Source organism: Pseudophryne corroboree, chromosome 6 (genome assembly GCF_028390025.1).
Source record: "Pseudophryne corroboree isolate aPseCor3 chromosome 6, aPseCor3.hap2, whole genome shotgun sequence".
NCBI classification, from domain to species: Eukaryota; Metazoa; Chordata; class Amphibia; order Anura; family Myobatrachidae; genus Pseudophryne; species Pseudophryne corroboree.
The window spans coordinates 245,010,313-245,032,795 of record NC_086449.1 but is presented as its reverse complement, the minus strand read 5'-3'; the positions used below and the strand labels follow the sequence as shown (position 1 = coordinate 245,032,795).

Below are 22,483 nucleotides of genomic sequence, written 5' to 3'. Positions count from 1 at the left end.
TATCCATTTAAGTTTACAGATATGCTCATAACCTGACGTGTAGATTATTTTTACGTTTATACATTGCGATCCTATTTTGAAATTATTTTTCGATGCGGTTCACCACAGGAGAAATATTAAAAATCTATAAAGCATTAGAGAACTTATGTGAAATGTTTTCTTTAGTAACTGTTGCAAATGAAATTACACACAGCAACCAATTCAATTCTACAATTTTTATTTAAGAGACTGGAAAATAAAAGGAAATGAATGGTGTTATTGGCAACGCCATCTTCTCTACACAATTATCTGTATCAAACACACTCAGGTGACAGAGGCAATTAATATGAAGACCATCATTTTTTCATTATAATTTTTATAGGTAACGGACATATTTGAGGTTTAGGTTGTGTGCTATAAGAGGTACATTGTTTGTGATATACCACTACAATCAAGCTTAAATCTACTGCTTTGGCTGTACATAGAGGTCACCTATGCTCTTCTAGATAAGACATTTATTTATTTGTTTTGCATCAATGAAGGCAAGATGGAAAAGACCAAAAAGATTCATATACATTGCACATCTACACATTAACACGGCACATTAAGTAGACACATTAACAGATGGATCACACTCTTCACATTTGCTGGTGTCCGTCACCTCTTCCCATCATACAGTATCTAGCAAGAGCTATTAAATCTAGGAAGGCGCGGACAATAACGCTACTGGTTTTCAAGCGCTTCCAATAACACAGATTATAAGCATACCCCACGTCTATGTTCTATGTCTTCCAGCTATACTGACACAGTACTCCGTGAACTGGACCAGCCTGGTCTAACAGACTAAATGATGTATATGTACATACAGTATATGGTTGTTTGCAGAGCTCTGTTGTGCAGGCAGTGTGTGTGTGTAGAAGTATAGGAAACACAGGCAGCTGTTATAATCCAGGATTTTCAATTAGATATTGTGGGAATGTGATGTTTGCAACGTGGCAAAGTAATCTGCAAAACTCCCTATTAGTCCACCATGAGATAAGTACAGTATTTGTCCTCAGAGCCTTATTGCAGTGTCCTTCAACACTGGAAATCCCGTGTGAATAATACATTATATCTGTAGTTGTGATAAGCTCCTAGAACATTACATGTTTGTGAATTTTTACTCTTAGACTTTTGTTACAATTTTAATGAATGTTTAATAAATAATTTTTACAAATGCCTTTGAAGTTTCAAGAATAAAAAACAAAACAAAAAGGAGAAGTGAATAGATAGTGTAGGCTTATTATATAATTTTTAGTGGCTATGATTGTTATATGTATATATTCCATTTTATGTGGTAATGATGTGCAAATGCACACATCCTGGTTATTACAGCACCCCAACATCGCAGACTTTACTGCACACCTCTATGAAGGGTGTGAAGGAACATCTGTAATGTGGGTGGCCGCAACGTGCAGGAGAAACTGTCGGAATACCAACACCTCGTGGCCTTGCCATAATTCAGTACCCACCTAGGAATCTCCCGACCACCAATAATCTAAGACAGTGACAGCATTGCAATTACTCCCTATAAAATATAAACTCAAAATATATTAACACAGATGCATGTTTAAGAAACTGGGATGATTTAAGCATCTCAAATCACCTCCCAAAAATAGAAATATGGCACTAAAATGATCTCATTCTAGGGGTATATCTATATAAGAATCTGGAGCCTCTCATGCGCTACATACACAAAGGTACCACAAAGATTTTGTTTAAATAAAAACCTCTATCCACTATGTAGAACTTAATATCAAATATATTGGTGTTTCTCTCTTTTTTATTTTTTAAGTACAAAGTTCTGTGTGGTGACATCTGAAATAAAAGGATATCTGTTTGTTTGTTTTTTTGTTTAGAGACTACCTGGCACCTCCACACAACTGAGTCAACATTTTTGGGGGTTGAACCAATATTCCTCTTATCGATTCAACAGGAAGGCATTATATTGAGAGGCTCACGATTTTACTACTTTCCTAGGGAATGAATTACCAAGAAACTGCCTAATATTCACCAATCCTGCATACATGCAGTAATCGCCTTTATGTACGTATTATCTGCATGAATATTAAACAGATGCACTATATGTAGGTGACAGGTCAGTCATACTATAAAGCATAAGAAGTTGTATTATTCAGTGTCTGTTACCCTGCCACAGTGTTATTTAGTTCTACAAGAATCAACATTAATAAGGTGGGGTATCCAATTACTCCCGCTGCATTTTCGGATGTTAAATAGGGCTGAGTATCACGATTTTGGACCGACTGTCATTATCTCGGTATCCATATAGAGGTCATTTTTAACAGACGAAATTGGATCTGCGATCATACAAAAACACATGGGATCCGGGATAAGTTCCCGATCCCATGTGTTATCCCGGCTCCGGTAGCTGCTTATCGAGGGATTATGCTTTGTGTGCCTGAGGCACAACAAGCATAATACACAATAAGTGCCGGCATCAGGTCTAACAGGATAGCCCCTGGCAAACCTATTAGCAGCAGTAAAGTACTGCTGCTAACAGGATATCCCCCTAAAGCCCTATTATACTTGTCTAGTCTCCCGGAATGTTCAGGAAACTCCCATATTTGCCCAGAGATATGGTGGCTAGGAGCTAGATGAAGAAATTTGCTGTGTGAGGAGAGGTCCATACAGTAGGCATGTATCGTACATGTGTTGCTAAGGTGGAGTGTCACTCCATGGTATAAACTGTTTTCAGTAAAAATATTTAGAATACATTAAGTAGTGCTACAGCATTTCTGCCATCATTACTGAAGGAGTTGCTCTCTAGAAGCAGGACTAGGGGCTTTACGGTCCATCAAGTTCTAGCCCAGTATTAGGCCACCTCCAGGCGTTGTTATGACACCAGTAATTACACTGAAAGACTGCTGGGTGGCAGAGTCGGCAAATCTAGTGCAACCTACGCCTTTTCAGCCATACTGATTTGTGGTATTTGGTAGTGAAGTGATGTCTTTGATCCAATTTATTTTCAGTCAGTTAAGGACAGTGACAAATCATTGGTAATAGCACAGCTTTGCTTCCTCATTTTATTTATTTTTTATAGTACATAATATCAGTTATATGGAAGAAACAGTCTAAAATTAAAATAGATTTAGAAGAAGACGAGTCAAAATATTAGACCAACATTATAAAATAAATATTTTCTTAAAGTATCTACATTTTGGGTAATCTTTTTCTCATATGAAACACAATGCACAAAGCAATATATTCAGTAGCAATTAAATCATCTAGACACTAACACAATAGCTACAGTATAAAGTCGAATTGCACCAGCAACAGACAAGTTGCTGGACATTCACTGTTCAGTTTCGCAACACAAGTAATTTACCAAATTGGATGAGCTAATTGTCCTGCCGGGGGCTATCCTATTATCCCCGATAAGCCGACATAAGGCGTGGCTTATTGGTGATTTTGGTTTACCTGCATCCTGCAGGCTAAACCAAATCCCTGAAAACTGTCTGTCTGTTTCTACCGAAAACACACAGGTTTCACTGAATGTATTTTTTTTATGGGCAACCAAAACGGATAGCCTGTAAATAAATATGGGTGAAACATCAGGAAAAAAAATCACCTGATGTTTCTTCACCTCTAATTGGATACCCCCCACAGTCTCAGTGTCTCATGAAAGTATAAGAAAATCCAATCTGTTACATAAAATCTAACAAAGGTCACAAACAATGATTATAAGCAGAGGACAATAATAGTATTACAGGACAATATCCAATAATGCAGTCCTTCCCAATAAAAGTTATCTGAAATTTCACAATTTAATAAATGATAAAGAAGAGGGGAAAAAAAGATCAATTATGATCATGCTATTATTGGGGACTATACACTGAGAACTGTCAAATGCCTGAAATCACAGCATTGAAATATCAATAGATCTCTGTTCTGCTTACATATTTCAAAAAAGGCAGCAACAATGCTTGAATGTCAATACCTGAAGACACCTGTGCCGTTGGTGGAAGCAGATTCTTTGCAGCTGTGACTCTCTGGCAGAACACTCTGCTTTGTCCACTACAATCTAAAGGGCCCCATGCACTACCGCGACATGTCCGTCTGACATGTCGCGGGCGATCACCCCCAGCAGCCTCCCGGGGGGCAGGATCGCCCAAGATACATCGTATGCTGTCCTTTTGCTTACGATGCATCTTGGGCGATCCCAGCCATGTCTGCGGGGTCGGACCAGACTAAATGTGCAGCACATTCAATCTGGAGGATCCGATGCTAACGGGTACGCGCATCGGATCGGATATGCCTCCAAAATGCCAGATTTCATCAGATATATCAGGCCGAATGCCCGAAATCGGATGAAATCGGGCATAATCGTCCTAGTGTATGGGGCCCTTAAGAATCAAATCACATTTGTCTCATTTATATATAGTAGGTCAGTGCTGGAGCTGTCAATTTCCTTGTTTTATTACTTCAGTAACATTGCAGATGCTAAGCCTTTCATTTGTAGTCTTGTGCAAGTATAAATGGGGCGTTTACAGCCTCGAATTAGTGCTGATTATATACATGTATCTCCTGGCAGTTCTAGTGACGTTGCTAGGGTATTCAAATCATCCGCAAACCAATGTCAAAAATACATTTAGGCTTCTGATCTTCTAAAATGTACATTTTCTATTATGGTAAAAATTACCTCTGTCTCATATCATGCCTCAACTAGCAGAATGGCCGGGGACTATAATCTATAAACCATTTTCAGCAAACGTTTTTACAATGCGACAAATATATGTAGTAACAGTACATGAAAATTCCCTTACAAACCATCTATAGGGATTCTTATAGCCCATATAAGTGCAATTTCTAGTTTGCTTTGGCAGTAAGGCTACATAGTAAAAACAATGGCTTTTGGAAAGCCTTTAATATGAAATAGTGGCTCCCAGCAGGGTTCTGGTTTCTTTATGAGGTATGTTCTCATTTGAATTGTTTGGAATCTTTCCCAAAGGAACTTTGTAACTTCAATGGTATGATGGGCTGGCCATTCAAGTTACCAGAGAATCATCTGAAGTGTCCCAAAACATAGGACCTAAGGAAATGATTGAAAGAACAGTTATTTTACTTCAATATCTAAAAGCATGGATAAATATATACTGTAGATTGTGTAATTGTGTAATTAAATAATTAAATGTTACATTTCATAAAATGTGTTTTTCAAACATACAGGGGGCCTTTAGAATTAGACTTCTTGGCGGGCCCTCCATGCCCTAGTCAGACACTGCAACAGTCATATCTGGGAAGTTTCCCTATTCAGTATATCAAACTGATTTTTAAGACACTTAAAATATTATTTCTCCACTAGTCAAATAACCTTTCACATTATATCCTAAAAAGCACAGTGCAACCCACAAATCAGTAACAATCAGTACAATATCAGTATAATAATGACAGAATACAGAGAGCAGGAGAGGTAGAAAGGCAGCAGTATTTGTTACACTGTGTATATAATTAAACACATTCTTCCTCATTTCACTTTATTTAAAAAAAAAAAAAAATCTCTTTATCAAAGAGCAAGTATATGTAATAGACTCTACACGTTAGGCAACATCAATGAAAGATATGAACGATCTCATTCATTAATGAACGAGATATCGTTCATATCATTCAGTGTGTAGGCACCAATGATGAACGATGCGCGGCTCCGTGCTTGTTCGTTGGTGCCGTGTCATTTATGCATGCATGCCAATATGGACAATCTTGTCCATATTAGCATGCATTGCTATGGGGCCGGGTGAATGGGGGAGTGAAGAAACTTCACTCCCCCCGTCACTTCCCCACCGCTGCCGGGTCACCTGCCAGCCGTATTGCCTTCAGGCACCTCTGCGGCATATCGCCTAATGTGTAGTGCTCTTTACTCTCCCTCTCCCTGGACAGTAAGCAGTACTCTGGTCCATGTAATCTGCACTGCAGCCTTGAGTGTTTGTTTCCTAATGAACATGGGAAACATTCTTGCACCTGGCCCGAATTCTAATTTACATTTTATGTATTGATAAGTCCTATTCCAAACAGATCTTTCAGTGTAAGACAATGAGTTTGAATCAAAGGTAGTAGCTTAACCTCCTCTGCAACCCTAGGTTTCCTGATAGCGATCACTCAAGCCACTGGACTGTATTTCATATACAGAGAAACACAACTGATAAGTGGAAAGAGCAAACCTATAACCAGTGTCAAACTACAAAAACATAAATTACAGTCTGTGCATGGTCCATAAAGGACCTACTATAATGTCCTAAAGTCCATCTTCTTATCAAGGCAAAGAGGTATCTCACGGCCAAGACAAAAAGGAACCTACTGAGATAGGGTCTTTCTCCAGAAGACCATACCTGCGGAAGCAATGAGCTGGTCTGGCCCAATATCCACTACTGCTTGCCTAAGGCAAGGTCACAGCTGACAGGTTGATGCTCTGTTGTCAAAGACCAGAGCTCAAACTTATTTCTTTCATTAGTGAGAGGATGCAAAAAAAAATACAATTTGTCCATTACAGATTCAGCCAAAATCAGGGACTTCCTTCATGTCTGAAATTTAGTCTTTTAACTATAAGACGTTATAATAGACCATTTCCTTCATAGTCTGTTCTGTCAATGAATGATCTTCAGACACATTCGCAACCTCCTTGTAAGTGTAGGAGTTCTCCTCGTAGTCACCCATTTCCTGCTGGCTGTCCATATCATTGGCTTCTTGGTCTGGAAGGTCCATCATTGGGTCTAAAGTGGAATAGCAAACAAATTTATTCTGAGGGTCAGTGGTCATACCAACACTCTTTCGAGACTATGGTACCACCTTAGAACTGTTTGTGCTACATATCATAAAGCTTAGAATCTAAATTAGATCACATTTTACCAGTCACTGGGTACAAGGTATAATTATGTAATTAAACAAAAAATCACAAATTATTATTTATATTAAATTAACTATAAATAAAAGTGTGTGATTTACTTTGTGCAGAGAATATACAAGTTGAGTCTCCCATATGTCGAAGTCAAAAATATTACATAGAAAGACCATACAGACTACACACATTATGAGTCGCTATGCTTGCAAATACGCGCAGAGAGCACAGCAATATATGGTAACACAAGCATTTACACGGACATGCCACAGAGATGGATTTGACACTTATTTCATACAGCACATAATTATAATAATATCAAGCGCCAGACATCATAATTATTTAAAATTAGATAATGAAGTAATGTCATGTATGTGTATTATTTGAACGAAGCAAGCTACACCTGTCATATTTGGTATTAAAGCAAGCAGATTAATGTGTAGATTCATTTGATACTTGTTATTAAGTTGTAGGACATTGCAACAAGGAGTTATGATTAAATGTATGAAAGCTAAAATCACTCTTATTAGGACAATAGACATTTAAAGAAACAGGTAGTGGACAGGAAACTCAGGCCAGCCCCTTTGGATGTCTTCAACGCTGAACCTGTTTAGCATACGAACAGAACAGTGACTCATCATGAATGAGAAAGTTCCCTCCCCCAAACTAGATAACACATTACAGAGACACACAGTTGGGAGTTGCTGTTTTGTGCCAGACGATGATGGAGGTGTTTCTAGACCAGTTCCTGTATTTATTTGCCGAGAGAGAGAGATATTAAGAGGAAGATGCATTGAGGGAATGGTATGGTATGCTGGCCTGTAACTGTAACTGTATGTATTTTGTATTAACTGATTATTGTGCTATTGTATCCATGTAACTATATGTATACTGTACATTGTGATATATTGAATACATATCCTTTTAATAACAAATATATACATCAATGAGCTTTGGAACTCAGATAATGTGTGGGTGTATTGTTTTCTCTTATGGGATGCAGTGTTTTGCTATGTATAGCGCACATTCATGGCACATGGTAATAAGAGGTGCAGGCGTTTACAATATATATTAGAGCGGGCATTTTAAATATTTGTTAGAAAGCAATTTGGTATTCACAGATGAGGGCTCGTCCGCGATATCAAGGTCTTAATGATGCACTGTACATTACAAACGCGGCTGTGATCGACCGGCTCCGATGGACGCAACGCGACGCTGATGAATAACATCCACGTGTATTGTTGTATTATCAGTAAGCCAATGATATGAAATTTCAAGGGACAATGTGTTTCTCATAATATTTAAGATGCTAAAATGTATTTTTAATGTTGCAAAACAAAGTTCAAATAAGTCATATTGTGTTTGATTCAGATTGGATTGTTTATCTGTTAAGTAGATTTAAAAGTACATTTAAAAGTTGCTGCATAGCCTTGATGTAGTTTTTTTTTTTTAAAAACTCAGGCCTAAAATAACTTCTGGTGCTTGTATAATTGTGATCTCTTTGTGACAAAGGAAGCCGCATGGTCTGTCCTCCATTTTGGACTAACCACATGGCCTGTCCACCATCTTGTGTAAACCTCATGGATGTGGAAGGGAGAGGAGCAGTGGCCATTTTAGGAAGGTCATTTTCTAAATAGCTGATTTTCAGTCTGCTCAGAACAATCAGCATCATTTATGAGTTACCAATGCATTTATTTAACCCATGCCATAGTCCAGTGATGGCTAACCTTGACACTCCAGCTGTTGTTGAACTACACATCCCAGCATGCCCTGCATCAGTTTTAGCATGGCCAAATAGCAAAATGATGCAGGGCATGCTGGGATGTGTAGTTCAACAACAGCCGGAGTGTCAAGGTTAGCCATCACTGCCATAGTCAATTACAAATAGTTTCAATTGGGCCTAGTGAGAGTAAATGGTGAGATAAATGCTTGGCTTGGTGTAAGAAATTGCACACAGAAAAAAAAGAAGAAAAAAATACTTTTTTTCTAATTCTTTCCCAGGATTTAGTTAACTCTCTGTTTGCTATAAGATAGGCATTGAAATGTTAATTAACTGGTTCAACCACTAGTACAGGCAGGCAAAACAGCTTTGATATGCAAATTAGAAGCACTGAGGCCAGTAAATATATATTATTGTAATTATGTATATATTTATATCAGTGTATGTTCTGCAAGATAGCTATCCAATCTGAATCATATCATTTAAATTATAGATTATTGCAGTCATTATAGATCTGTGTGAAATCGGATACATTTGTTGCTATATAGGTAAATTTGAAATAACAGTATTTAAGGAAGTAAGTGTAAAGACACAAACGCAGTTCTGGCATGGTTATTAAGAAAAAACTGGGTGTTGTGTTAAGTGAGCGATTATAGTTAGTATTGCTCACATTTATAGAGTTGTGTGATTTGTTTTATTGCGTACGCACATTGGTACACATGGTACGGAACGTGAGAACAGCGTACAAAAATGTGCACGTGACGCAAGGCCGCACACGTGGCATAGGGGTACGCACGGTTGCGTAATTATGCAAGCTTGCGTAGGGTTGTGTGCGCATAATAAAAGCACATGATATTTGTTCAATTAAGGTGGGATAGTAGACATTTAATACAATAGCACAAAACTACCCGGTTTCTAAAGCAAATTAGTATAAAACTTTTGTTTAAACTGTATTGCCTCTGGGGGTAAAGCTGCCAATCAGAACAATTGAAAATTTTCTGTACAGAAAAACAAAGTGTATTTGAGTGAGTGGATTTGGACCCCGGAAATCGGGTCCCGTGGTACACCAAGTAAGTGGAGGCTTGGTGGCATGAGGATGCTGACTCACGTTAATATAGATTGAAATACGCAAATCGTGAGGAGATTTGCAGAGGAACGTAATAGGGAATTGTGCATTGTGTAGTATTGAAGTAAAAAGGTTTTTTGTTACGCTCCGGCTGAAGGGTCGCAGTTTGTACATCGACCCGTGGTTGTACGGCAGATAGGTAACAAGTACCTATACGCTGTGCGATTGGACCACGCGTTTGTGGGTGCGATATATAGCGCAACTTGATACCCTTTTAAGAGCTTTTGCGTAAAGTCATGGTATCATTAGCGCTGTGTAGAGCATACGCAAGCGTGATTTGTGTATATGTGCATAGGGAGTTTTCGCTGGTCTCTCTCAGGAAAATCTCCAGTGATGGATATTTGCTGGAAAAGGTAAGTCACTCCTAACACTTCAAGTAAATAGAAACCAATAGGGCCTCACTGGGTACGCGGTGTTCACTATTGGAGTGAGTCGTGGTACTCAGCGGAGAAGGAGCGAGTGAAAGCGCTAGGTGTCTTTCACCGTCTATTTGCGGTGTGCATTGGGGATTGCGTTTATTGGCAAAAAGTCCGCGATGGGATCCAATTGCACAAGCAGTGGGCGTTTGGTAGCTAGGGTTCAGGCTGAAGAAGTGGGACCGAGAAGGTCAGAATTGCGACAGAGAGGGTCAGCAAGGTTTATTATGTGTGAAATATATGGTTCACACACGGAGGCTTTTTGCAATAAATGGTTACGTATGACTGACAACGATAGGGTATCATTCCCTAGGGTGGGTAGCTTTGAACCAGAGGTATTGCAGAACTTAAGGATAAGGATATGTCTGATAAAATCCAGAAAACAAAGGGTCAGACATACAAATTGTTAAAAACCTGTGGCAGCAAGAGGGGTTGGTGAGTTTGATCCTAAGGTATTGCAGGTGGTATGTCTAACCAAAGTCATATAAGACAAGAATGGAAATATAAGAACTGTTTGAACTTGTAGGAACAATAAACAAGTAGGGGAAAAAAGAGAATGCAAGTACACCGTCATATGTAGATGTGGAAGCAGTTACAGCCAGCATACAAACTATAGAAAATAATAAAAATGTGAAAAATATGACTGTAACCTATATATATATTAATGAATGTTGAAGTTTATTTAGGAGGAGAAGGTGACCTGATTGTTTTCAGCCATTTCTCATGCACCCAGAGGAATTTCCAACCGGTAAAAGAAGAGCAGTAGCCTGCGGGGGAAGTGGCTGAGACCAGTGGAACTGGTAAGTATGGTATCATTCGTGTACATATATAGTAAAACCCAAAAATAAAACAAAAATCAAGAAATTAACGTCAGAAATGGAGAAAAACCTGTCCGCACATTAGTATTTGCCAGTAGAAAAGCGGACAGACAAGGTAACCCCCGGGTATTTCTTTCAGTTACCATATAAGAAGTATTCATTCTTAGTAATGCTCCTAGTCAAGATGAGCTCGGAAATGTTTGTTGGACCATGTACAGACCCTTAATACGGGATGAGAAGGATTGAATGAATACTTTGCATGACCTAGAAGCTTGTTAATCTTTGTCTTTTGCAGTAATAGAAAACTCTCCATCTGGAATAAGATCACTGGTAAACACTAATTCGGTAAATGGGAGATGGCTGTCTCTGTGCTAATGGACGGGCTCAATAAGACATTGAGGGCAGGGTGCAGACTTCTTTGCAAAATTGGAAAGGGGTCACAGTAGCTAATCTTAGAGAGTGTGCTATTGAACATCACAAGAATAGTGCTAGGCGCAGAGAACACAGGTGGAGAGGTTGAGCACGGTAAGTATACTAGCACATACAGAAAAGACCCATCAGTCCAAACCCCAGATCCCTAATGGTCAATAATATGTTACACTTGTAGGAAGGAAGGGCATTTTGCCAGAGATTGTAGGAGTAGTAGGACACATAGTCAATATAGACCCCCTAGACAGAAAACACAAGCCACATTATTAAACACATAGACGGGATCAAGGGACATATAGTAAGGAATCACGAGCCATATAGAAAACACAGATTCGGTTAATGGGAGTAACAGGAACGGTGCAACAATACCCTTTGAGTAGACCTGCAGAGATTACGATAGGGCCCTTGCAAACCAAACATTCTTTTCTGCTGGCTGCATCGGCTCCGACTAATCTACTCGGCAGAGACTTATTGTGTAAAATGCGGTGTGTCATATATTGTACTCCTGAGGGTGTCTTCTTGGATATACCGGAGAACCATGCTCAAGAAGTACAAGATATACTAGACACCCCTCAAAGGCTAATGTCGCATTCTACTGTTCTAGATGCATGTCCATCACAGGTAGAGGAAATTATCTCACAGATACCGGGTTCCCTATGAACTTAGGATAGACAGGACACTGGATTGATGGCTGGGATAGTCCCAATAGCGATACGACAAACATAGAATTTTTTTAAGGGGAGTTGACCAAGTAGAGAATCACTTCCTCGTAGTGCCCAATCCAGTTGTCAAATTTTTATAAAATCTTCTCCACCTCTACAAACTCATCTGTCACCAACCTCTATTCTGTTTCTCTACAGTTTCCTCTTTATCTTTTGCGTTCACACAGGGTGGTACAATACATGGACCCGATTTACAGTTCAAACACTATATGCCTAATTGGTCCTTCAGAGTTCTGCCCAAACCCAGTATATCTCAACACCAGTATTACTGCAGTGTGCCTTGTCATGCACAAAGGGTGCAGGAAGGATGAGAATACTGGTGAAGGGAAATTTTGTATAGACACTGATATGCCTGTTGGTGAATGGCAAACCTGACATTTTCTTTTTCATTTTCTTCTTCCTCTCCTCTAGAGATGTTTTTTCTTTTTTTCTTTTTCTTTTTGAGTTATGCTCATGGTACTCTATATTGCAAACACACAATGACTTCGTACAGTTAACACCCTTTAGGAATTATTGTTATGTATTGGTGTGCACTGATGTTTTCTCAAACTGGGTAGAGGCATTTCCTGCCGCCACGGAGGCTGCTGTGTTTGCCGCAAAGAAAAATTGCGCAGAAATTTGTGTGTAGATAATGGTACCCCTAGAAGTAGGAGCAAAGCTTGAAATTGTACCATTGTGATCATAGATACTGCCACTAGTATTATGTAGCATCGGAACCACTCCCAGATCTTCACTTAACTAATCACCCTCTTCGAAATTTGTTTTTGTTTTGGTATTTGTGTCTTTTTGGGTTGTTTCTGGAAGCCAACCTCATGTCATGATTGATCCGCACAATGATCAGAAATACACCAATGAGGTGACAGTACAGTACTTTATCGAGATGAGCAAGCATTTGAGAACTTGACAAAAGAACTTGAAACTGTTGATTGCTGGTATGCCAAATACTAACTGTCTTGATTGTGAACCAAGAGACTGTGTGATTGTATTTACGCTCAAGTTGCCTAATAGACAGGTGGGAAGGACCCTACCAAGTTTTGTTGACAGCACTATCCCAGTGAAAGTAGCCGAGAGACTTGGGTCCACGATTCCCATTGCAGGAAAGTCGGTAGTCCGGAAGGAACTCGTAAATGGAGTGAGATCGCAAAAATATCACCAGAGACTCTGTTCCGTGAAGACTGAGAGGTGGCACTGTTGAACACTACCTGAGCGTACTAAAGGACTGCAGAAAGACCAGTCATTGTAATTGATTTGTTATGAACAAGAGTTGTTTTGTTCTATTTCTCTTTTCTCTCTTTCCCGCTGACAAACATGTTTTTTCAGGACATTCTATTTTTGCGAGGGTTTTTTTTATGAGGAGTCGAGTGTGGGACTGGAACTGGTTCTGGAGGAAGGAGTGATTTCCTTATAGGATCCCAGGATTAGCCGATCAGTTTGTTAAAGTCAGAGAAAAATCAAAGGTCTAGTAGTTATGGAGTTCGGAGGTAATCATTTACAATCAGACAATGGCTATTCACACATTGCAGATAAAGAGCTCATTAATATATGTGGAAGAAAGGTTTATGAGTGGCTCTCCCCGAACTCCGAAGGTTTATGTTATTTAGGAAGGACACTACTTATAACCCTTGTTCAATTATTAAACAGACCTAGCATACGTTCCAGAAATGGAAACAATGTTCAGAAAATGATAGGAATATGTAGATCATGAAAATTTTATATGTCACTTTCACGATTTGTTTGTTTTTATCTACTTCATCTACCCAGCAGAACCTCAATTGAATCCATACATTAGTGTACAAAGACGTAGGTACATGTATGTGTGAAATGTTCGTTGCAAATCAGACATTATAGGCCAAAGCACTGTCCCAGCATACTCTATAGGTTGAATGTTGTCCCGTGACCGCCGAGTGCATATAGAGGATGTCTCGTCCTCCTCCCTGTCTTCCCCAAATATAGTCAAGTGTCTGATTTGCGAAATGAATACATACTTGTGTCTAGTTCACCGATTATTGTCTGAAATATTTTTTTTCTTATGTTAATAATTGATGGCAGTTATTGTTTACTGCCAAAGGGTGGACTGTCTAAGTCAAAAATATTACATAGAAAGAACATACAGACTACACACATTATGAGTCGCTATGCTTGCAAATACGCGCAGAGAGCACAGCAATATATGGTAACACTCGCATTTACACGGACATGCCACAGAGATGGATTTGACACTTATTTCATACAGCACATAATTATAATAATATCAAGCGACAGACATCATAATGATTTAAAATTATATAATGAAGTAATGTCATGTATGTGTATTATTTGAACGAAGCAAGCTACACCTGTCATATTTGGTATTAAAGCAAGCAGATTAATGTGTAGATTCAGCTTTGGAACTCAGATAATGTGTGGGTGTATTGTTTTCTCTTATGGGATGCAGTGTTTTGCTATGTATAGCGCTCATTCATGGCACATGGTAATAAGAGGTGCAGGCGTTTACAATATATATTAGAGCTGGCATTTTAAATATTTGTTAGAAAGCAATTTGGTATTTACACATATCTTAATGATTAGGACCAGAAGTATTTTGCCTACCATAAAGACATATCTTGGTGATGGGACCAAAGTCTAAACACAAAATGTATTTATGTTTCATATACAACTTACACACATTTTGTGCATGGAAGAAAGTTTGTGTACACTGAGCCATCAGAAAACAAAGGTGTCCCTGTCTCAATCGCGCTCAGAATTTTTTTTATATCAAATGTTTTATATGGGAGACTCAGCCTGTATACCAGGGATGGGGAACCTTCAGCCCTCCAGCTGTTGTTGAACTACACATCCCAGCATGCCCTGCAACAGTTTTGGCATAACCAAATTGCAAAGCTGTTGCAAGGCATGCTGGGATGTGTAATTCAGCAATAGCTGGAGGGCCAAAGGTTCCCCATCCCTGCTGTATACCATTCAAGCTTAAGGAAGGAGTATTGGCATAACATATAGATACCAGGGGGTAAGTTTACTTAGGTGGGAGTTTTTTTTAGAACTGGTGATGTTGCCCATAGCAACCAAACAGATTCTATTATCTTCTTGAAGCAGCTAGATAAATGTTAAGTAGAATCTGATTGGTTGCTATGAGTGACATCACCAGTTTTTTAAAAAAAAACTCACACCTAAATTTACCCCAAGGACTGTGCCACACCACTTCTATTTACTATGATTATCCTTTACAAGTAAAGGTGCATACACACTTGCCGATAAAATGAACGGCGTCGCTAATTTTCACCCTTACTGAGCGACGTTGTTCACGTTCTTGACAAGTGCTGGCAACGATGACCCGTGGAGGGGGAAAACACTAGACGATGTCGCTCATAGAGCACGTCGTCTAGTGTGTACCCTCCTTTAGCCTCTACACTGTTTACATGTGAATGAAAGGAAGCAACAATGCAAATGGTAAATACAACATGAAGGAATGTCAATACTAGACATTACTTGTGCTATTGAGCAATGCAGTTTTTCTATATTCTTTGGCAGAACAATCTGCTTTGTCCAATGTAAAGAATCAAAGTAACTTCTGTCTCACTTATTTATGGTATTTCAGTTCTACACTGGAAATGCTTATTGCCTCATTACTTGCAGTTTAGTCACTGACATCTGTCCTTTTCCAATTGAGCTTGCAGTCTACTAAGGGGTCTATTTACTAAGATTTGGATGGAGGTAAAGTGGATGGAGATTGAGAGCAACAGCCAACCAGCTCCTAAGTGTCATTTTTCAAACACAGCCTGTGACATGGCAGTTAGGAGCTGATTGGTTGGTACTTTATCTCTCTCCACTTTATCTCCATCCAAGGCTTAGTAAATTGACCCCTATATTCTCTACCACACAGACCACACATGCACTAGGGTTAACATTTCTCAGAAGCCTATTAACCTGCCCGCATTTTTTGGATTGTGGAAGGAGACCGAAGCACCTAGAGCAGGGGTGTCAAACACAAGGCCCGCGGGCCAAATCCGGCCCGCCAGACCTCGTCTGATGGCCCGCGGTGCCGCCGCCAGCCTTGCAGCCTCCCCTTTTTTTTTTCCAATGAATTTACTCCGTGCCTGCACGGAGTAAATTCATTTTAAAAATGGCTCAAGTTAAAAAAAAAAAAAAAAAAATTTACTTACCTTCCGGGACCTGGCCCGACTTCTTCCTGCCCCGCACTGCTCCCTGGGTGTCGGACGTGACGTCATCACGTGACGTCCGCCCGACATCTCCAGGGATCAGAGGAGCGCGCGGACGCCGCGGAGAGGAGCAAGAGGAAAGAAGTAAAAGAAAGAAAGAAGTAAAAGGTAAGTAAAGTAAATGGAGGGGGCAGATGGCTGGGCACTATAAAAGGGGACAGATGGCTGGGTACTATAAAAGGGGGCAGATGGCTGAGCACTATAAAAGGGGGCAGATGGCTGGGCACTATAAAAGGGGGCAGATGGCTGGGCACTATAAAAGGGGGCAGATGGCTGGGCACTATAAAAGGGGGCAGATGGCTGGGCACTATAAAAGGGGGCAGATGGCTGGGCACTATAAAAGGGGGCAGATGGCTGGGCACTATAAAAAGGGGGCACATGGCCTTGTGTTTTCTATATGTTTAATAAACAGTGTTTGGCAATATTTGTATGTTTAAAAAAAAATTAATGTTTGTTACCAAAAAACATTTTTCAATACATTGTACAATAATTGTACATTTGAATATCTACTTGTCATTATTCTGACTATGTTTCTGCTTTCAGAGCTAGTTATTACTTACATTATTACAAAAAACAGTAATAATTGAATGCAGTGACATTAATTTATGATAATAAAGAGTGGACACATAGACCTACAGATACAACCGGCCCTTTGATGGGGACCAAACTGCTGATGCGGCCCCCGATGAATTTGAGTTTGACACCCCTGACCTAGAGGAAACCAATGAGAACACAGGGAGAGGGCCCTAACTGGAGCTAATTCCATTGCCCAAGAATTGTGAGACAACAATGGTTATCATACTACCAACTTGTTGCTGCTGTATCAAAACTCTCCTGTTACATCTGATACATTAAGTAGTTAGAAACATTCCTTTTGTCACGGTGTACCTAGTATGATGTGCATAGGTACACAGTTCATTTCCCAGCTGGTGCAATCCTCTACCCTGGCTAGTGTAAGGGTGTGGCCAATCAGTGACTCAGGGAATTGCGTTCATGCAGGCTTTACAGCAACGTTTATCTTTGTGAGGACATAGGTGACGTTACGGGTGGTAGTGCAGCACAGATACAATAAGTTGGGTGCCAGACCATTTCTATCCCAAACTATGTTCTTTACTAAACAACTCCTCCAGCATATTACATGATTGCATACTGATAAAGGAAAGATATCTCCTTCTCCTCTAGTGCACTTTATGTGGGTTATGGCAATGAAAGGAAGATGTATACCTCTTTGCTAGTGCCTGTCACTTCATTTATCAGACTCTCCCTGATCTTCACAGTTATAGGCACTTTGCATAAAGTAAATTCATATGGCGTTACTACACTCCTCACTCTGCAGCTCTCCTTAAGGGCTTTATAGCTATATGTTTCTCCTTTTCTTCTGACAACTCAGCTTCTCTTTATGAGCTTAGCATCTCTTCTTCACAGCTCTGCATCTCTTTATGACTCAGCCTCACACCTCTCACACTTTGTGGCTCTTCTGCTGCCTTAGCCTTTTCTCTCTTCAGGCTACACTCCCTCTTTTCTTATATTATAGGGACTTACACTGCCTCTGTACTGACCCCTTCTTTACAGGCTGCTGGGGGGCTGATAACCACTTTAGTCACAATCAGGTAAATGTATTATACCTGCACTGATCACACCTGTATAACGCTTCCTGCTTCGCCTCTTTACCGAGACAAAGCAGAAAGCACTAGTGACGAGATGTATTAACATCTCGTTTGCCACAGCGAGGGAGTGAAAACGTCCCCCTCTGGAAATCCCTGACAGACCCCCCCACAGTGCATCAGTCCGGTTTGGTACAGGATCCCGGTGCTGATGATGCCAGCGGTCACATGACCTACACCTGCCCCCCCAAAGCTAAGAATCTCGACACCTAGTGTGTAGTATGCTAACCCTGTTCCGCACTAACCCTAACCCCCCTTCCCGCAGTCTAACCCTAACCATCCCCAGCATACTTACATTCAGGATGTCGACAGTCAGGATTCCTGCGTGTCTTCTGACCACCGACATCCCATATGTCGGGGTGCCAACTATATGCCCATCAGCCTAGTGCTGAAACACTGTATGACTGCGTGCCCCCCAACCATCATGATTTTGGTGGGGCAGTCGTGTTTTTTGGGTATTGTCCCATGGGGTAAAGGAGAGAGAGTGAGGGCAGCTCAGCATGAAATTAAATAGGGCTTAATGGCGGGCATGTACCCTTTTGGTGTACTCCCATCTCCAGGGTGCCATCACCTGATGACTGAACTAATCATATATTATTATATAAAGAACCCCACATAAAGTAATTTCTGCGCACTACTCTTTCCTACATGCCCAATTATATTACAACACATCAAAAACAGGATTAGCATAATGGAGGATTACACCCATCCTGGATTACGCGCACATTATCAAGGACACTAGGCATTTGTGTTAAATTAATCCCAGTAGCATCATATGTTGAGCTTTTTGTTAACAAATACCCAATATTAATAATGCATCAGAATACAAGTGAATTGTCGGACTCTCTATATCAGATATGGTCCATAAAGGCTGTGGTCCCTGGCCCAATGACTACACTGCTACTTGTGTGAATCAGTAACTAGTAGTATTATACAGTGCTGATGTGTAGAACATTTGGCAGATTGCTGCAACAGAGACAAGGAAATTCCTAGATTTTAGCATATCTTAATCAACTCCATCCAAACAAAATATTAAGTTTCGGGAGAAATTCTTCTCTGTTAAGAATATGTTTTCCTTTAAAATGGTATGAAATTTGGGTTCTTACCTTGATTCTCTAAACTGATGTCCATCACCCCATGTTTTACTTTCATATGACGACTGAGGTTGCCTTTTAGGTTGAACTTGCTGGAACAATAGGGGCATTTAAAGGGCTTATATCCGGCGTGAAGGTGCATATGGCCCAGCAGATTATACATTCGATTGAATGACTTCCCACACACCTAGAGGAGAATATGATATGAATAAATGTGCAGACTGAATGGCAGTGCCTGTCATGGGAGGTGGTGCTATGGACTGGCCTGAGACATTGAGCCGGATGTAATGAAGTCCAAGTTGGCTGGGGGTGCGGGCTCCTGGCCGAACTCTGACTTTTTTTTTAAAGCGGCAATCATTTACAAGGCATGGTTTTGTCTTGTACATGATTGTCGCTTAAAAAAAACGTTGGAGTACAGCTGGGAACATGCACCAACGGTCAAACTGGGACGTCATTACATCCTGCCCCGTGCATCACAATGAGACTGCCCAAACTAAAGCCAAACGTCATACATAGCTAGGTGTTTCTGCAATGTCATAAGCGCATTTGGTGCGAAGTCGAGGGAGGGGGGTGGCGAGGTTGCAGTTTAACATATGCTTATTGTTTTTGTTTAAGCATTTGCAGTAACATACTGTTTCCATGGTTTTCACAGAACTATCACCAGGATTTTGTTTTAGAATGGTAAATGACAAAGGGGGAGATTTATCAAAGCGTGGAAAAAAATAGACTATTAACCAATCAGCTCCTAACTGTTACTTTACAGGCTATATGAAAAATGACAGAATCAGATTGGTTTGTACTTTATCTCTGTTCAAGCTTTGTATAGATACAGTGACATACTTTCTTAGGTTAAAGTGTACCCATTGTGTCTGCTGAAGCAATATTTAGCCAATCATTTCACTATGAGCCAGTGACATCACTGAATCATGGGGCACTATATGTCGGTCTATACCGTATAGAGGAAATAAGTACATGCTATTGCTTATTCTGTATAATGCCACATATACACAACACAATATGTTAACTTCAAGAATGAATGGGTAATTAAAATCACTGAATTGCGTCATTGCCATCCACAGACATTCAAGAAGAGCCCAGTTCAGAATAGCCCATTACTGAGGGGAGATTGTCTGGCTTGTACCTTGCATTTGAACGGCTTGACAGGGGAGTGCACTATCATATGAGTCTTCAGCGTTTGCTTTTGCACAAAGGTCTTAAAGCAGATATGGCACTGGAATGGGCGAACACTGGCATGGATCAGCATGTGACGCTTCATGTTGGCATGCAGAGTGAATTCCCGCCCACATACCTCGCATTTAAATTCCTTTACCCCCTGAAATAAATAAAGAAGAAATCATTTATATTAAAATGCACTCGGGCAGAAGAATGATAAGACATATTTGGGACATATTTGGGACATACATTCCTAGCCATTATCAGTATTAACAACTCTTAATGTATAGCCATCATACACTGTAGTGCTTTACATTTGGAAATGAATAGTCGTAAAATAAGTCTGGGTATTAAAAGTAAAAATATGAAGGGTTGCAAGCGTACAATCTACAAAAAATAAGATTTTACTTACCGATAAATCTATTTCTCATAGTCCGTAGTGGATGCTGGGGACTCCGTCAGGACCATGGGGAATAGCGGCTCCGCAGGAGACAGGGCACAAAAGCAAGCTTTTAGGATCACATGGTGTGTACTGGCTCCTCCCCCTATGACCCTCCTCCAAGCCTCAGTTAGGTACTGTGCCCGGACGAGCGTACACAATAAGGAAGGATCTTGAATCCCGGGTAAGACTCATACCAGCCACACCAATCACACCGTACAACTTGTGATTTGAACCCAGTTAACAGTATGATAACAATGAAGTAGCCTCTAAAAAAGATGGCTCACAACAATAATAACCCGATTTTTTGTAACAATAACTATGTACAAGTAATGCAGACAATCCGCACTTGGGATGGACGCCCAGCATCCACTACGGACTATGAGAAATAGATTTATCGGTAAGTAAAATCTTATTTTCTCTAACGTCCTAGTGGATGCTGGGGACTCCGTCAGGACCATGGGGATTATACCAAAGCTCCCAAACGGGCGGGAGAGTGCGGATGACTCTGCAGCATCGAATGAGAGAACTCCAGGTCCTCCTCAGCCAGGGTATCAAATTTGTAGAATTTTGCAAACGTGTTTGCCCCTGACCAAGTAGCTGCTCGGCAAAGTTGTAAAGCCGAGACCCCTCGGGCAGCCGCCCAAGATGAGCCCACCTTCCTTGTGGAATGGGCATTTACAGATTTTGGCTGTGGCAGGCCTGCCACAGAATGTGCAAGCTGAATTGTACTACAAATCCAACGAGCAATAGTCTGCTTAGAAGCAGGAGCACCCAGCTTTTTGGGTGCCTACAATATAAACAGCAAGTCAGACTTTCTGACTCCAGCCGTCCTGGAATTATATATATATATATATATATATATTTTCAGGGCCCTGACAACGTCTAGCAACTTGGAGTCCTCCAAGTCCCTAGTAGCCGCAGGCACCACAATAGGTTGTTTCAGGTGAAAACGCTGACACCACCTTAGGAAGAAACTGGGGACGAGTCCGCAGTTCTGCCCTGTCCGAATGGAAAATCAAATATGGGCTTTTGTAATACAAAGCCGCCAATTTTTACAATCGCCTGGCCTAGGCCAGGGCCAACAGCATGGTCACTTTCCATGTGAGATATTTCAAATCCACAGATTTGAGTGGTTCAAACCAATATGATTTGAGGAATCCCAACACTACGTTGAGATCCCACGGTGCCACTGGAGGCACACAAGGGCTGTATATGCAATACTCCCTTGACAAACGTCTGGACTTCAGGAACTGAAGCCAATTCTTTCTGGAAGAAAATCTATAGGGCCGAAACTTGAACCTTAATGGACCCCAATTTGAGGCTCATAGACACTCCTGTTTGCAGGAAGTGTAGAAATCGACCTAGTTGAAATTTTTTCGTGGGGCCTTCCTGGCCTCACCCACGCAACATATTTTTACCACATGTGGTGATAACGTTGTGCGGTCACCTCCTTCCTGGCTTTGACCAGGGTAGGTATGACCTCTTCCGGAATGCCTTTTTCCTTAGGATCCGGCGTTCAAACCGCCATGCCGTCAAAACGCAGTCGCGGTAAGTCTTGGAACAGACAAGGTCCCTGCTGGAGCAGGTCCTTTCTTAAAGGCCGATGCCACGGTTCCTCTTGGAACAGACATGGTACTTGCTGAAAGCAAATCCCTTCTTAGCTCCCGAGGCCATTAGTCCTCTGTGAGCATCTCTTGAAGTTCCGGTTACCAAGTCCCTCTTGGCCAATCCGGAGCCACGAGTATAGTTCTTACTCCTCTATGTCTTATAATTCTCAATACCTTGGTTATGAGAAGC

At 40.6% G+C, this 22,483-nt stretch overlaps 1 protein-coding gene across 1 annotated transcript in view; it reads right to left on the bottom strand.

Moving 5' to 3' along the window:
• Positions 1-200: 200 nt before the first annotated feature.
• The window catches only part of ZNF710 (zinc finger protein 710), a 172,924-nt gene continuing 150,641 nt past the window's right edge, over positions 201-22,483 (bottom strand). The window contains exons 4-6 of the mRNA XM_063925826.1: positions 20,213-20,404; positions 19,084-19,258; positions 201-6,743 (exon numbers count right to left, since the gene is read on the bottom strand). Of these exons, the coding sequence (XP_063781896.1) occupies positions 6,574-6,743; positions 19,084-19,258; positions 20,213-20,404 (537 nt within the window). The 3' untranslated portion in view covers positions 201-6,573. The remainder of the gene's footprint in view (positions 6,744-19,083; positions 19,259-20,212; positions 20,405-22,483) is intronic.